Here is a 15,376-nt window from a genome sequence, read left to right on the forward strand (position 1 = left end):
GATGGGGGTGGACAGAGGAGCACACGGGGCCCTCCTCATCCTTACCTTGATACTCCAGCTTGAATCCCGGCCGGTTCTGGGAGTGGTCGCTGTGAAAATACACAGTGGTCTCGTGGGACGTGGAGAGCAGGGAGCTTGGAAGCTCGCTCCCACTGAATCTGCCCATCATGCGGCTGGTCTCATAGGGGCCGTTGCGAATTTCTATGAAGTCGTGGTTGGGCTCGGTGGAGAAGTTCAGGAACTGGATGTGAGCTCCTGGGAGCAAGACAGAGGCAGACAGTGCCCAGAGCAATCCGGTCCTGCTTCCAGGGTGCTGCCCTGTGAAGCCCCTTCCTGCCACAGCCCAGGCATCCCAGCTTCTGACTCCCCACCCAGTTAGGATCCCCAGAGCAGACTTGGGGAGCTGCCAGCCCAGTGTCTTGTCTTCAGGCAGGACTGAACTTAAACGAGTATTATTCATTCAAAGGGCAAGGCATCCGTCATTTCAGAGCTCTGCCTCGAGTCCATTTTATTTCATTGAAAATGAAGTTCAAGATCAACACTTGATTTAATTTGGGATTCTTATGTCTTATATCAGAATAAAGATAGCTTTGCAAAAATAAACATTTTACTTAAAGATAATGTCCCCCCCACGCCCAACTGAAAGACATGAACTTCAAGACTGGTGTTTTCTTCAGCACTGATGATAGCTCAGAAATAGGAGGGTATGTTGTCCTGCCGGTTCCACTGAGAAGCCAAATGACATTTATACTTTGGGACCTAATTGGATTAATCCAGTTCTCTTGGCAACCTAACAGTAAAATAGCTACTTAAGTCTTTAACTTACATATTAACATATTCTTTGGAGAATGGAGGTGGGACTATTGATATTTGCTTATGATAAGATTTCTCAAAATTAGATTACTATTAAAAACTATATTAAGGAAATATAGTTACCGAGCATACAGAATTGTCCACCAAGTTAATTGTGACAATCTGATTGTGAAAGAGTAGGTTTTCTAAAATTCTCATTTTTGTAGTGAAAAGCTAGAAGAATAGTCCTGGACTAATGATACTTACTGAACATGTGCTTTGCCCCAGGCCTGCGGCAGGCCCTGCTCAGGATGAATGAGACCCACATGGCCGTGTCTCCGAGGGCGCCACCTTTCGATGGCGGGGACCAAGCTGTTAGGGACTGGGTGGTGGGATTACTGGTCATTCTAATTTTAAAAGCGTGCTCACATGTACTTTCTGTCTAATTTGCTCACAATGAGCTCATATGTGTGATTTTTTTGCATCCTATTATTTAAAGTATAAAATAAGACTCGATGTGTAATGTTGAAGAGCTTCACATCCCTGGCCCTACCCTCTTCCCCACTTCCCTCCGCAGAGGCGGTCACTATCACAGATTTGGAAGATGCCTTCCAGTTCCTGTTTTTAGATTGTTAAATAGATAGGTGGGTTTGTTTTAACCATTTACATAAGTGATATTACACTTTACATACAGTTTTGTAAACTTACTTTTATTTGATATTATGTTTTCCAAAGCCTATCCTTGATATATAAAGATAGAGTTCATTGACTTAAAAAAAAAGATTTGATTTTTATTTATCTTTAGAGAAAGGGGAAGGGAAGGAGAAACATTGATATTTAAGAGAAACATCGATTGGTTGCCTCTTGCACATTCCCAACTGGGAACCTGGCCCGCAGCCCAGGAATCGAACTGGTGACCTTTCAGTTCACAGGCCGGCACTCAATCCACCGAGCCACACCAGCCAGGGCAGTTCACAGATTTTAATGGCATGTTAATAAATTGTATTTTATGAATTATCCAACAACACTATTCATTCCCCTGCTAATGAACAGGTAGATTGTTTCCAAGTTGTGGATGATTTTGCAACGAGCACTTGTGCACCTGTCACCTGTGCTTTCCAGTCCCCTGCCCAAGCATCGTCCCCACCCTGGGCCGTGTGCCCGCCAAAGGAGCTCTACAGGGATGCAGGATTTCTGAAATGAGCTGCCTGGAAAGAACAGGATGTGACCACTGCCATCTAGTGGCAGCCGCTTGTAAATGCAGTGGCTCTTCATACGCTGCAGCCCCATTAGGGACTATCTGCGAGTCCGACATTTACTTGAAGCAAGGGATCCTGGTCTTTTGCAACTGGACCTTGCAAGAGGCTTATTCCCCAGAGCCTGAATAGGCAGGTACCTTAGAGACAGAACTCTGGTGGCTGAATCAGGAGTTAGAGAGAACAGGGGTGTACCTCCCATTTAACCTCGTTTTCCTTTGACCGTTGCCCTCCGCCACCACCCTTCTATCATCTGAAATTCTTCAGGCCCATGTCTGGAGGCAGAGCGACAGGACATCCTGGCTCCTCTTTCCGCCATGTCTCCAAATCTGGGAGCTCCCCAAGGCTGCCCAAGTCATCATCATTTTGCAACCTGACCATCTGTCCCTGGTGTCCTTCATTCAGGAGATGGTACGGACTGTAAAACTCCATCCTTCGGAGGGTCGCCAACCTCTCTCCTCCCCTCAGAACTGATTTAAGAAGGCCAGTTCAGACTGCCTTCTGCTGCCAGCCCCACCAAAAGGCCCCCTCGAGGCTGGAGTGAGGATGACATAGGTGGTCTTCATCCTGAGGCCGCAGAGGGGGACATCCCCAGCCTGAGACGTGTTGTCTCTGGGAGCAGAGCAGCGACCTGGGCATCGTGACGGACGTGGACAGCCCCTCCAGTCATGCCGACCCGAGTACTCTCCTCTTTAACAGAGGTACTTGGGATTAAGTTGATTCCCAGTGCACAGTATCTGATGAATCCACAGCAATTAACCCCTGTACTCAGATCCCTGTCCTCCCTGCCGTGTGCAGACTCCCTCTCCACGCGACACCCCTTCCCAGTCTCCAAGGCTAGCCAGCAAGTGCCCATGAGGAATGCAAATTCAGCTTCACATTGACCTTGGCTCAATTTAATGAGGATAATAAATTGGATATTATAGTTAAAAGCACAACTTGAGATTCAGTCTCTGTAAAATAGATTGCCTTTTTTTTTTCTTTTTTTAACCATCCCTGAGTAATTTCTCATTCCACAGTCCTGGATTTTAGCTTGCTACTTACATAATAACAATAATGGCAATTCCTAGGATTTCCCCCACGTTTGCTACATTTAATGTTTCTAAAACATTCATCTCAACCATTCTTAACTGACCTTCATGACCGGACGAGGGGCTGACAGATGAGGAAATGGAGAGGCGGAGAACTGACTGGTGTGAGCCAAGGCCGTGCTGAGTGACCATGACCGGTAGCTGCTGTGAGCAGAGACCTGGGTGCGAAGACTTACCGAAGCCCACGGGGAGCGCGATTTTCCACGAGCAGTCCATGTTGCTGGGGTAGTTGCCCGGGAAGCCGGGGCTCAGGATCACTCCCTCCATCTCCTTCACTGTTCCCCCGCACTGCGCTGTGACAATGAGACCAGGGGGTCGGGACAGCGTCGAGGAGAGTATGGGCCACATTCCCTTAGAGCAGTGGTTTTAACCTTTCCCAAGTCATCAGCCCCTTTGAGAATCTAAAGGGACTTTTAACTCATCTTCCTAAATAACTGCACCCAGGGGCAGAAGGGAATAAATTCAGGAAGGGCTGCCCAGCGTCCTCGGGCCCTCCGGCCATCTGTCCATAACCCACGTTAAGGGCCCTTGACCTCAAGCATGTCTTCTGCAGGTCAGTCCCCTTAGTGAGCTCCTGCAGCAAAAGCGGTCCGCCCCAACAGAAGCACTTCCATTTTCCACACTCTCCTGTAAACCTGCCTCTCCTCATCGCCCAGTCAGCTCTGCCAGAACCGAAGAAAGAGGAGGAAGGGAGGGGACTGGCATGCGCTGAGTCCCCACTCTGCGCCAGGCACCATGCCAGGCTCTTTACAAACTCACCCTCCGTGGGGCTGGGTGGTCAACAGATGGGCTGCACTGTGAGCCGCCCTCTGAACGTTGAACACGTGCCCTCGGCCAAAGTGCCTGTGACCGGCACCCCAGGGGGAGCCAGCCACAGGGGCGGGGGCATCTGAAATGCCAGCAGAGGTGACGGCAGAGTCACCTGAGGATTCACGGCTGCAACGCCCCAGCAGTCCCGTCGGCTGACATCCATCCTCTCCTTTCACATTTTATTGGGAAAAGGTGGTGTGGGCAGAACGGGACTGCCGGCCGCGGGAGCCCAGGGGAAACTCGGAGGACAGGCATGGCGGTGCCCAGGCAGAGGCTTTCTGGGGAGACAGTTTGTTTAGCCCCGAACAGAGCAGCGCCCGGGTTCAGAGAGGGAGTTCCGGCACGGACCGCTTAGGGCGTGATCCCAACGCTTCCACTTCCGGTGTGACTTCGGGCGAGTTCTACACCCCCCCACACTTCAGTTTCCCCCAACTGTGAAATGGAGCTTACGACAGCACCTACGGCAGGGGCTATTAGGAGGTTACAACAGAAATGCTGAACTCCGCTTGGGGCAGGAGCTAGCACGAACGGTAAAGCCTTAACCAGTGGCAGCTACTGTCCATGGGAGTGGCCACCTGGACAGGGCCTCTGTGCCGTGTCACCGAGGGAAGAGCCTCGGGCTGACCAGTCCCAGTTTGGACTGCTCAGCGGAGCACCAGGCACTGTACCTGGTGAGAGCCCAGAAGGGAGCACCACTGTGCCCAAGTGACGCTCCTTCAGCTCCCCTTGCTTCCCCTCCTAAGGCCGGCTTTGAGGGGCATTTCACAGTTGCTTGGGCATCACAGAAAACCTAGGTTTCCATCCCGGACCTCACCACTTTCTTTTTAATCCTAAAAGCCTTAGTTCCCCTATTTGCAAACACGAGAACAATGACACCCCTCAGAAGAAACACGTGGCCCAGTGCCTTGCACACAGCAGACCCCCGACGAATATGGCTGGTTCTTCCCTGCCCCCACCTGACTAGATGGCGAGATGTTTCTGAGGGTGAAGACCCCATCTTTTCTTGTATCTGCAGTTCTCTTTATCATCGCTCAGCACGGGTAAGAAACCAAACCAAGCTCAGTCCTCATTTCATGTGTAACCCTCAGGATGTCTCTGTTAGTGGATTTTATCTGTCTGTCCCGTGAAAAGTCATGAGGGAAACTCCAAAGTGCCTAGAAGTTTGGTTATCTGGAACCCAACTGCACATTGTTACTTTTTCTCATGGGCAAGGCTCCTGCGACTTTTCACTGGGTGGGTGAATGTTTCCAATAGTCGAGACAACCTTGAATGGGAGCTAAACACTCCCAGAAACGTCGGGCTAACATACTGCCTTTGAACAAACCCGGAACACAAAACTGCCTTTTGATGTGTCCCTGAGCTCTAATCTCTGGTAGACGATGGATCTGAATGAACTGGAAGAGTCCGGCTCTCTTACCAATACACAGAGGAGGCGGGTAGTTCCAGCGCCGCACGGTTCCGGGCATGCAGGAGATGTGGGCGTGGCCCTGGAGGAATCAGGAACAGGGGTAGGCCAGCCGCCCCCACCCGCCCAATAGTATGCACAACCCAGGACAGGGGGCCTGTTCAGGGGCTCGTGTTAGGGAGCAAGATACAGAGGTCCACTGTGAGCTGGGGAGTGAGGCAGAGAGAGAGAGATTTTGGGGAAGGAAGCTTATAATGGCCATTACTATAGAATTCTCATTACTCAAGCTTCCTTGTGAGTCTCCTTTAATTACTAGACTCCCTCATGGCCTTCAGAAGAAAATTAAATTTTCCAAACATCTAATCAACCCAAAACTTTGCAGGAACACATTCGAGGCTGGCTGGTGCCAAATCACTAAAGTCAGCAAAGTTTGTCTTTTTTGCATGAACAGCTCCAGGAGGGAATCATGGTCCTGGGGGAGGATTGGGGGTCTGCTCCTTATTCTCTGGTGACTGCAGCTCTGCTGGTGCAAGGCTGGCCCAGCACACGTCAGGGGACACCTGTCTGCTGCCCTGGGTGTCAAGGGGAGGTACCTGAAGGGCATAGCCTGGCTCGCACTGGAAAGAGACCACATCATTCACCAGGTAGCGCTCGCCAGTCTTCACCCCGTTACTGGGCACGGCAGGTTCCGGACAACTGCTCAGGCCCACGGCTAAACAGGACAGAGACAGACGGAAAGGGGAATGGACCAGCCCAGCAGGTCAACGCGATTGGAGACTGAGGGTGATGCAGACAGCGGGGGCAGGAGGGTACCTTTGAATTGGGCTCTGTCTGCTCGTGGACTCTAGACTAGCGCTCCCAACCCTTTCACTTCACGGTGCACAGAGAAAATCAGCGTTTATATGGCACGGTGACTCCACAGACCACAGCTCCTTGGGGCAGGCAGAGTGCCCTCTGGGAACTCTGGCTGCTCACCTGCCCTGAGGGCTCCCCATGGGGCCTTCAGAACAGGAGGGCCAGGGAGCTGCCCAGCCCTGGCTCTAAGCCCCTGACCCTCTACATGAGCTCCTCCCACATCACTCCTGCCCCAGACTCCTAACTCCCCTCCATTCTCCTTGCTCTAATAAGACAACTCCAGTAGGCTAGGAAATTGGGAGAGAGATGAATGGAAGGCAAGGAGAGAAAGCAGTTATCAGAGGGACATCTCAGTGGTGCTCAGGGGCTCTGACTCCCCTCTTTGGGACAGACTGTTGGGAGAAAGTCTGCCAGCAAATGGGCCGCTCCACTGCCCTCTTTCTCCTGCTGCGTTTTAGAGTCAGGCCAGCTCCCTTCTGGGAGCAGCGCTGGGGCTCCTCACACTGCACTCCCATAGTCAGCTCTGAGCCTCCCTCCCACCCCCTACCCTGAGCCATTCTGTTCCTGTTCATCCTGTGCTCACAGGCAACTTGTGTTCTTAACGCCTGTCCTTGGGCCATGGGACTTCCTTGTTCAGCAGTTTGAAGTGGGTCCCCGTCACCTATTCAATGGAATCTCACCTCTCATCCTGACATTCTATGACTTTCATGATCTTGGCCCGGTTCCCAAATCCCCTCCACAGGTTCCCAAACGCTCCTCTGTCACTCTCCTTTCCTGACTTTTCGAATGTAGTCTGCGTTCATTTGGTCTTTATCATATACCCAGCAATGTACGCAGAGCTTTGCTAGGGCATTCTTCACAGTCTTCCTCCTCCACTGACCCTCCCCGCTCAGCTCCACCATCCTCACTCCCTGAGCACTTCCCACGAGCAAGACTGGAGTGAGTGGGTCACACGCATCCTCCCATCCGCTTGGTGCAGGTCTTAACTCCCCTTTTCACAGGTGAGGGTGAAAGCCAAGAGGCCCAGAGACCTGCCCTTATGAAGCCACATTGCTGGGTGCAAATCAAACCCAGTATGACTCCAGGTCTGCCCGAGTGGGGGCCATACTCTGAGGCCAAATGAGCTCACATTGGCCAGGCCTTCTCTCCCCATCTCCCGTCCTGGAAATCATCCCTTTGAATTCCTTCCTGGCTGACTCCCACAGCAAAAGGAGTGTAGCACCTCCCCCATGGGGGGCTTCACGCCTCCCCTGGGCCCTGCAGGGTCCCATCTGCAGGTGTGGACATTCGTGAAATAAATCCCTGTGCATTTGCTGATGGCTGGGACTTGGAGTGTGCCTCTCAGGGGACATGGGTTGGAAGAACCATGAGGAGGCAAGGAGGTTGCGGTAAGCTGAGTTCTTGGCCTGCTCCAAAATGCTCCTTTCACTGAGGGTGGCCGAGAGGAGAGGAGGGTATACGCAATACGACACTCTGAGGTTGGGTCTGACTCAAGCATATATTTGCTGAGTTTTGACAAATGCATGCGCCTATATAGTCCAAACCCCTACAAAACTACACAACATTACTGTCACTCTAGGAAGTTCTCTCATGCTCTTCCCAGGCAACTCCTGTGCTGCATGTGCTTTTAGGAAGTGAACGTGATGCTTGAAGTGAATGCTGTTGGGGCCTCTGACCACAAATCTTAGCAGCTGGGACAAAAGACCTGAAGGGCAGAATTAAAACCGTAATTACCCTGAATCTGAAGCGCTTCATCTTGGGTGTCATCTTGTCTATTTCTCCCGACCCCTGCCCGCACTCCAAGTAGAATGCCACTCAGTACATAAAGGGGGCGATCCCAACTTAGGAGGCTAAGACCTTCCTACTGGAAAAGCAGTGACAGACCGAAGGAGGAGAGGCAGCGAGAAAAAGAGAGAAAGCCAGAGCCAGAGAGTCTGGTGGGAGAGAAAATGGCATGGGGAGAAAAGTGAGACCTGAGAGAGAAAGAAGGAGGGAGGCAGGGAAAAGTCCATTCTAATTTCTCTTAGATGGCACATCTTGATTTTATTTAAGCCATGCTGGCAGTGAAGGAAGCATCACTTTTTCTCATATGAAGCTTTTTCCTTTTGAAAGCCTAATTGTTCCACTTCCATTTTAATTAAATAAACATTAAATATGAGTCATAGCAGTAGATATGACTTTTCAGTACCCTTCAAAACCATTTGCCTGTACAACAGCAATTAATTCTCCCTTTCTGTAGCTCTTTGTAGATTATCTACAAAACAAAAATGTAACTACAGGGTTTTGGTTCCTAGGAATTTCGGTCTCCAAATACTGACGGGGACTTCTGTGTTTCCCCTAGCTTTCTCTCACCATGAGAGGACAATGTACGGTCAACATCAGCTACTGAGAAAACTACCAGTTCCCTGGGAAAAAAATTGAGAGGAGGCAATTATTTTCCTGGAAACGAGGCAGTAGAATGACAAAGAGATTTAGGAAGAAAGTATGTCTTTAGAAAAAGAAAATAAAGAGAAGATCCTTGGGAACATTTAAGGACTCACATTAAAATATTGGATAAGGACACAAAGCTGCAAAGAACAGAGGAAAGAGGGTAAAAGAAAAAGATGTGGATACTGCGGACCACCAGCTGAGTGGAGCCTCCAGGTCTGTGCAGGAGGGTCTCAGAGGCCCTTGTCCTGCCCTCTGCCCTGTGGGGTCTTTGCTTCAAGCTGCCCCAGGTCTGGCCTACTAGGTGCACTCTTCAGTTCCTGCAGGCCATGGGCATCCCGGGATCCAGGAATTCTCTCCCAACTGCCTGGATAAAGCTCTCTTGTTTTGAAGACCAGCTGGGCATCTGCCTCCGCCCGGTGCTGACCCTGTCGGGCCTCTAGCACCCACTGGGGCTCCCATCTGCACAGGCCCACACTGACAAAGACAGCCAAGCCGATCATGCCTTTCCCCATTTCCCAAGACAATTCCCATCACAGAAGCAGAAGTTGAAGAGGCCAGTTTTTAGGCCTGGAGGAGAAGATCGCCTCTATTTTCTCATAGCCCAAATTATATACCAGGCCTAGGCCAAAGACCAGGCCCCCTTCCCATTCCTGATGTGGACACTGAGGGAGTGCACCAGTTTCTGAGTAACTGACATTTGGGTGAGAATCCGCCTCCACCACTTACTGGCTGTGTAGGCTGGAGGAGGGTTTGGACCTTCTCTGGGTGACCTCACCTAGGTCTGGGATGAGGCAAGTGGGATGGAGACAACACAGCCCTATCATGACTCCTCCTCCTCCTGGGGACTCTGCGCCTGCCAGCCCCCACCCTGAACCCTGTACACAGCCAAGACTCCGGATTCTCACTTTTGTACTCCAGGTGGAAGCCGGCTGCTGACACGCTGATATCTGAGTAGAAGTGAAGGTACAGCTGGTTGGAGGTGCTGTTCAGAAGGGCAGGCACGGTTGTTCCTGGGGCAAGAAACAGGCACCACTCAGGCTTAGTCTCCTGGCCCCCAAGCTCCCCCCGTGTCTCCTGCTTTTGCTACCCAATGATGTTCTGCTCCCAAGGCCCCCAAGTGTCCCCACTACCACACTGGTTAAAAGACAAACCAGCGCCCCTCAAAGCACTGGGTCTCCAAGGTCCAAAGGAGGCGGAGACCACAGACAACTTTCTGCAGACCGGGCAGTGGCAGAACCTTATGCTAGCAGCAGGGTGAGTTCCAGCGGCAGGGTGAGTCCCTCGGATGGCCCACGAGTTTGGTTCCCTCCCAGCCACCTTCAAAATGACTCTGACATGTCTCCTTATCTGCGCAACGCGAGCAGCGTAGACAGTTTATCTGGGGCACGGGACTCCTTTTTAGATCTTGGCAACATGGGTTCTGGGGCCTAGAAGACCCAAATAATGAACCTGGTCATGGGGCTAAAATACACACCACCTGCAACCTGAAGTCCACCACTGTAATGGGAGGTAAGTTAAACACAGGATTCCCATGGGACCCAGGGATTCCACTCCTCGGTATGCACCCAAGAGGATGGAAAACACATGTCCCCATAGAAACTGGTACAGGAAGGTTCATAACTGCATCAGCTAACAAGGGGGAAGAGCCAAATGCCCATGAACTGATGAATGGTAAACCAACAGGGTCTGTCCATGTGATGAAGTGCTCTACGTGCTATACCACGCTGCCCCCTGAAAACGTTCTGCTGAGTGAAAGAAGCCAGACACAGAAGGCCCCATATAAATGTCTGGGACAAGAAAATCCACAGAGATGGCAAGTGGGTTCGTGGTTTCCAGGGGACAGAAGTCGGGGTGGATGGGGAGTGGGTGCAGATGGGGACCTGGTTTCTTTCTGGGGCGAGGAGAATGTTCTGGGGTCATAGTGATGGTTGTAGAACTCCGTGAATACACTAAAACCCACTGAATTGTGCACTTTACAATGGTGAATTTTATGGCCATGTGAATTGTATCTTAATAATAATAATACAGTTAATAATAATAATAATGCCCACCACTGCCCTCTGCGCTGAGGTCCCTGGAAGCCCCGCCTCACCTGAGAAGCTCCCCAGCATAGTCACAGTGTTGTCCGCCCCGTCGAACACTTCCAAGGAGTCCCAGTTCTGCTCGGTGACGAAGCTGATGACCTGAATCTGGGAGAGCAGAGGAAGTGAACTACGGGTCAGACAGCCTGCTACCCACCCTCCCTCTCTTCCTGTAACTAATTCAATTCCCGGGCACCTGCTCCGGGCCTGACATTGCGCGAGGTCCTTCCAGTAAAATTAAGATGCAGCCTCTGCCCTTGAGGAGCTCTGTGTCCCCAGTGGGAGAGACACGTGAGAAACGAAGGATTATCAGGCAGTGCATGGGGAAAGGGAATCCAGGAGTGGGGACACGTCAGGCTGACTGGCCTTCTCTCCGTCTCTCGAACATTCCTCAGGTTTGCCCACTTTCCTGTTTGGACTACGTTGGATGTCCTGCAGCGAAGAGCCGGTTGCCCGCTCCTTGCTGGGCTGGCCGCCATTGGTCCCTGCTCACCGCCGCCCCGTTGGCCTCCCCCATGTCGCTTTAGCCACTGGGCATCTGCTTTGGCCCTAATTCCGTTCCTGGGGTTCGGGCTGCAGGTGTGACACCCTAGGTGTGTGCCTGGTGTCTTATCTTTGCTTCTTGGTTTGCTCCTTCCCTTTGCCTGCATTGTCCCCACTTTTACCCCTCACAATCTTAAGAAAAAAGACCCCTTCAAGCCATTTGAAAAATATTTCCTATGAATCCTCCCCAATTTTTGTATTCCAGCCCCAGGCCCACTTCCTCCTTCTGGCCACCCCTGATGGCCTGAGCCCGTGCCCACCCCTCCTCCTTCCCGCCTCACCCAGCTCTCTCCTCATGCCCCCTAAGCTCCTGGGCCATGAGCTGTGGTGTTTGTCAGTGTGTGGGCCCCAAATCCACCCTTGGCCTGAAGGGCAGGGACAGGGCTATGTCTCCTCCTAGCTACCTTCCTGATGGAGATGTCTCCTTCCCCTACCTGGATGCCAGCACCTTCAGGGACCACGATCTTCCACACGCAGTTGAGGCTGTTGAGGTAGGGCTCCGGGAAGCCGGGGGACAGGATGGTGCCCCTGCGCTCCGTGAGGTTGCCTCCACACGGCACTGGGAGGAGGCAGCTCTGGTCTTTGCGGGTCCCCCATGGGAACCTTCCCAAACAAGCTTTTCTCAGGGCCCCCCAGCCTGCTTGTGATTCCCATCCCCACCCTGCTGGCTTCTCTAGTTGGGCCTCAGCCCCACCCTCTCCCATGATTCCTCCCCATGCAACCCTCTTCAGGGGCTAGACCCATGCACCTCCCTTCACACCTGTCCCTCCACCCCAATTCCCCAGCAATCCCAGCTCCTCCTCCTCCTTCTTGCTGTTTTCACATTCACTCCACAGGACTAGTGACCTGAGTTATGTGGGCAGGCAAGGGCTGCTGGATGTCTTGGGGTAGCTGCTGGGTCTTGCTGCCTCCCCCAGGGAGAAAGGACTGTTTGCTGGGCACCCTCCCGAGTCCCGGGTACCCAGGAACTCACCTACACATGTTGGCGCTGAGACATTCCACTGGGCCAAGGCCCCCGGAACAGGGAGGCACTCGATTTCTGGGGACCCCTGCAGGGCATAGCCGGAATTGCATTCGAAGCGGACGATGGCCCCCACAGAGAAGTCACTGCCCAGTCTCTTGCCATAGCGGGGTTCCGGCACAGAGCTGCACTGCGTGGCGCTGGTTCGGGGCACCGCTGCAGGGGACAAGGGCACTGAAGGGCAGGCCTCTCTCCTCTGGAAACTGGCCTGGGGATGGACTCACAACTGGACTGGGACTGAGAGCTTGGATGGGACTCAGACAGGCTCTGTGCACTTTGCCTTAGAGCAGGAGCAGGGGGTTTCCTAGGATGAGGCCCGTGTCCCAAAATAAAGATGGACATGAAATGCCGAGGCACAACTCTGGAAGCCATGGGAGACAGTGTGAGTCCCCGGCCAGGCTTCAGGGCCACTCGTGTTCCTTGCCTTCCCCGTGATGCCCCTCACTGGTCAGGGTCCCACACCTCCTCACCGGGAGGGTGGCCCTTCCTCCCCCACTTCAGTGCCGTCACTCTGCTTTTGGCCTCTTCTCCCATGTGCCTTAAGACCTGCCCAGGGCTCTAGTCTCCGTCACCTGAATCTCCTTTCTCCCTACCCACAACGGTAGGTAGGGCCTTTTAACCTAGGCCCAGATACAGCGTCCCCTGCGGCAGGATTCCCCCTGCACCTCGAAACGCAGCTCACCCCGGGCAACTGAATAAATAGAACCGCACTGACACCGGGCCCCAAATGGTGCACCTTCTTCTGGGCAAGGAGAGGCTGGGGCCTGCAGGTGAACACCAGGATACTGCCAGCCTTTGCCTTTCAGGGCCAGTAAGAAAGGGAGCAAACACTGACGACCGCATGGTGCCAGCTGTTTGTAGACTCTCTCTTAATCCTATCAGTGAAGGATGTTACTACCCTCAGTTAACAGGGGAGCAACCTGGGGCTCCGAGAGCAGGAGTTACGGGCGCCCAGGGAGAAGGTGGCAGGGCTGGGGTTCAGACCTTTGTCCGCCTCACTGCCAAGCCTGTGTTTTCCCCACAGCTTGCCTGGGCCTTGTGGGTAAAACCAAGCCCCACAGGACATGGGCTCCCCAGTGCCACTAGGGTGGTACCAGACAGTGTGGGGGGCAGAATGAGCTTCTCATGTCCCCCCTCCTTCCACACGGAGTTTGGTCCAAGAATTGTCTGTTGAGCACATGAATGTACAAAATACAACTGCATTTCAAGAACTGCCCTCACAAGCTAGTTAGTATTGCCAATACCCTGAGAATAAGGCACAGACTAAGGAGCAAAGGTCGCTGTTCCTTTGGTCCCTCAGTCACTGGAAAACGGAGCCTCCCTCCCGCCCACATCCGCATCCTGCGTACCTTGGTAGACAAAGTGGAAGCCTCTGGCGGGTGCTTGGCCTTTGGCACTGAACTTAATGAGAACTTGATTGGAGGTGGCCAAGGGCAGTGACTCTCCTGCCGAGATAAGAGGTGAGGGGGAGAGGAGGACGGTGAGTCCAGCAGTTGGGCCCAGCAGATAAGATCCTGGCCAGGAAGGAGGGGCTGCCCGTGCCCTTCGCGCTAATTCCTTCCACATCCCAGCTCTTCCTGGAACGAAACCTCACATCTTCACTGCGCTTTTCAGTTTAAAGTTCACAGGAGGAGGCTGTAGTATCCATGGGCTTATCGTGACCCACCATCAATGTGAAGTTGGCATGACAAGGGTTCAGTGCCCTCAGCTAACAGATCAAGAAGGAGAGGTTCAGAATGATGAAATGACCTGCCTCGGGAGGAGAAGCTTCTACAGCGCTGGTGACCCACTGGCATGAAGATAAGGCCATTACCAAACTGCCTGGTGGACTGCGGGGAACGCTGTTGTCAGTCTGATACACGAACAAGCACCAGCTCTGGGAAGGAGGGTGCTGGGATCTTTTGAGAGTAACTGGCCTTTCCCAGATTCTCTGTGAAATGATCAATAACCAGGCAAATGTATAATTTATTGCTCTACGAGGACACTTTTGAGAGTGAAAGGGCATGCTATTAATAATTATACTGGGACAACCCAGTGAAAGCTGGGACTGTCCCAGGCAAAGCAGGACAGGTTGTCACCCAACCCATAGCACACAAACTAATGAAAACCTAAATGAGCCCAGGGAGTTAGGGGAGCCCGACTTCACTAACTTTACATCAGAAGAGTAAGGTGTGTCTTCTGCTCGGTGTGGTACAGACGGGTGAGGGACAGACGGCATGATCAGACCTGCAGCAGGGAAGCACAGTCTTGGTCATCATCCCCTTCCTGTGGAAGCGGAGGGACTATGGGGTGGAGGCAGTGGCATGGCCACTCTGCGTGATGCCCCTCTGAAGCTTTAGGGTCCCCTGAGAATGGCTGCTGACCCCGCCAGCAGAACAGAAGTAGGAGTTGCAGAAAGCCAGGCTGCAGTTCTACCGTAGCGAGCGCTGGAGTTGGCATCAGCTGAGAGGTCACTGGGAGGCTCATCTGGGGCTCACCAGGGCTCGTGGGAGGCTGAGGGATGCTACTGGCCACAGGGAGTGGGCGGCCTTTGGCACAGCACCCTGAGACTTGCATGTGACCCAGATGGCTGAGTCTGGCTAGGAGTCATTGCTCCAGTGGACTCTTGGCTGCCAAAGTGGAAAACGAAAACAAAACTCATGAAGGCGAAGTATCTCCTCATTATCTCTACCTCCTCCTCTCAGTGCATGTGAGTGCAACAAAACTCAACTTCTCCATCCTCCCACCATGTGGCTTGACACGTGCGGATTAGGACCCTGGTGACCTCTGACAGAGCCCACCTGGACTCGCGTTCCGGGACATACGCGGGCCCCCCCTCTCCCTGGCTAAGCAAGGATGCAGCAAGACCCCTGGATGCACACAAATATTCCAGAGTTTTAAGTGAGCAAACTACCCTGAGAAACCAAAGCAACTATTTTTGTAGGAACTCCAACAAAGAACAGGCAAAATCCCAGAAGACTGTCGATCAGAACTGTCACAAGAATCTAGCACTGCACCTGCGAAATCAGAGGAGGGAGACAGGCCAAAGGCAAGATCCGAGGTTAGCGCAGGCTTCAGAGAGACGAGAAATGCTGGCGCAGGGCAGCCGGGTT

At 52.7% G+C, this 15,376-nt stretch overlaps 1 protein-coding gene across 2 annotated transcripts in view; it reads right to left on the bottom strand.

Annotated features, from left to right (window-relative positions):
* The window catches only part of CSMD2 (CUB and Sushi multiple domains 2), a 550,409-nt gene that overhangs the window by 78,779 nt on the left and 456,254 nt on the right, over positions 1-15,376 (bottom strand). For both annotated transcript variants that reach the window (XM_045858971.1, XM_045858969.1), the window contains exons 33-41: positions 13,634-13,729; positions 12,237-12,440; positions 11,698-11,822; positions 10,732-10,828; positions 9,545-9,649; positions 5,948-6,066; positions 5,367-5,436; positions 3,316-3,432; positions 46-255 (exon numbers count right to left, since the gene is read on the bottom strand). In XM_045858971.1, the coding sequence (XP_045714927.1) occupies positions 46-255; positions 3,316-3,432; positions 5,367-5,436; positions 5,948-6,066; positions 9,545-9,649; positions 10,732-10,828; positions 11,698-11,822; positions 12,237-12,440; positions 13,634-13,729 (1,143 nt within the window). The remainder of the gene's footprint in view (positions 1-45; positions 256-3,315; positions 3,433-5,366; positions 5,437-5,947; positions 6,067-9,544; positions 9,650-10,731; positions 10,829-11,697; positions 11,823-12,236; positions 12,441-13,633; positions 13,730-15,376) is intronic.

Source organism: Phyllostomus hastatus, unplaced genomic scaffold (genome assembly GCF_019186645.2).
Source record: "Phyllostomus hastatus isolate PE091 unplaced genomic scaffold, TTU_PhHast_1.1 phas_scaffold_182, whole genome shotgun sequence".
Classification (NCBI taxonomy): domain Eukaryota; kingdom Metazoa; phylum Chordata; class Mammalia; order Chiroptera; family Phyllostomidae; genus Phyllostomus; species Phyllostomus hastatus.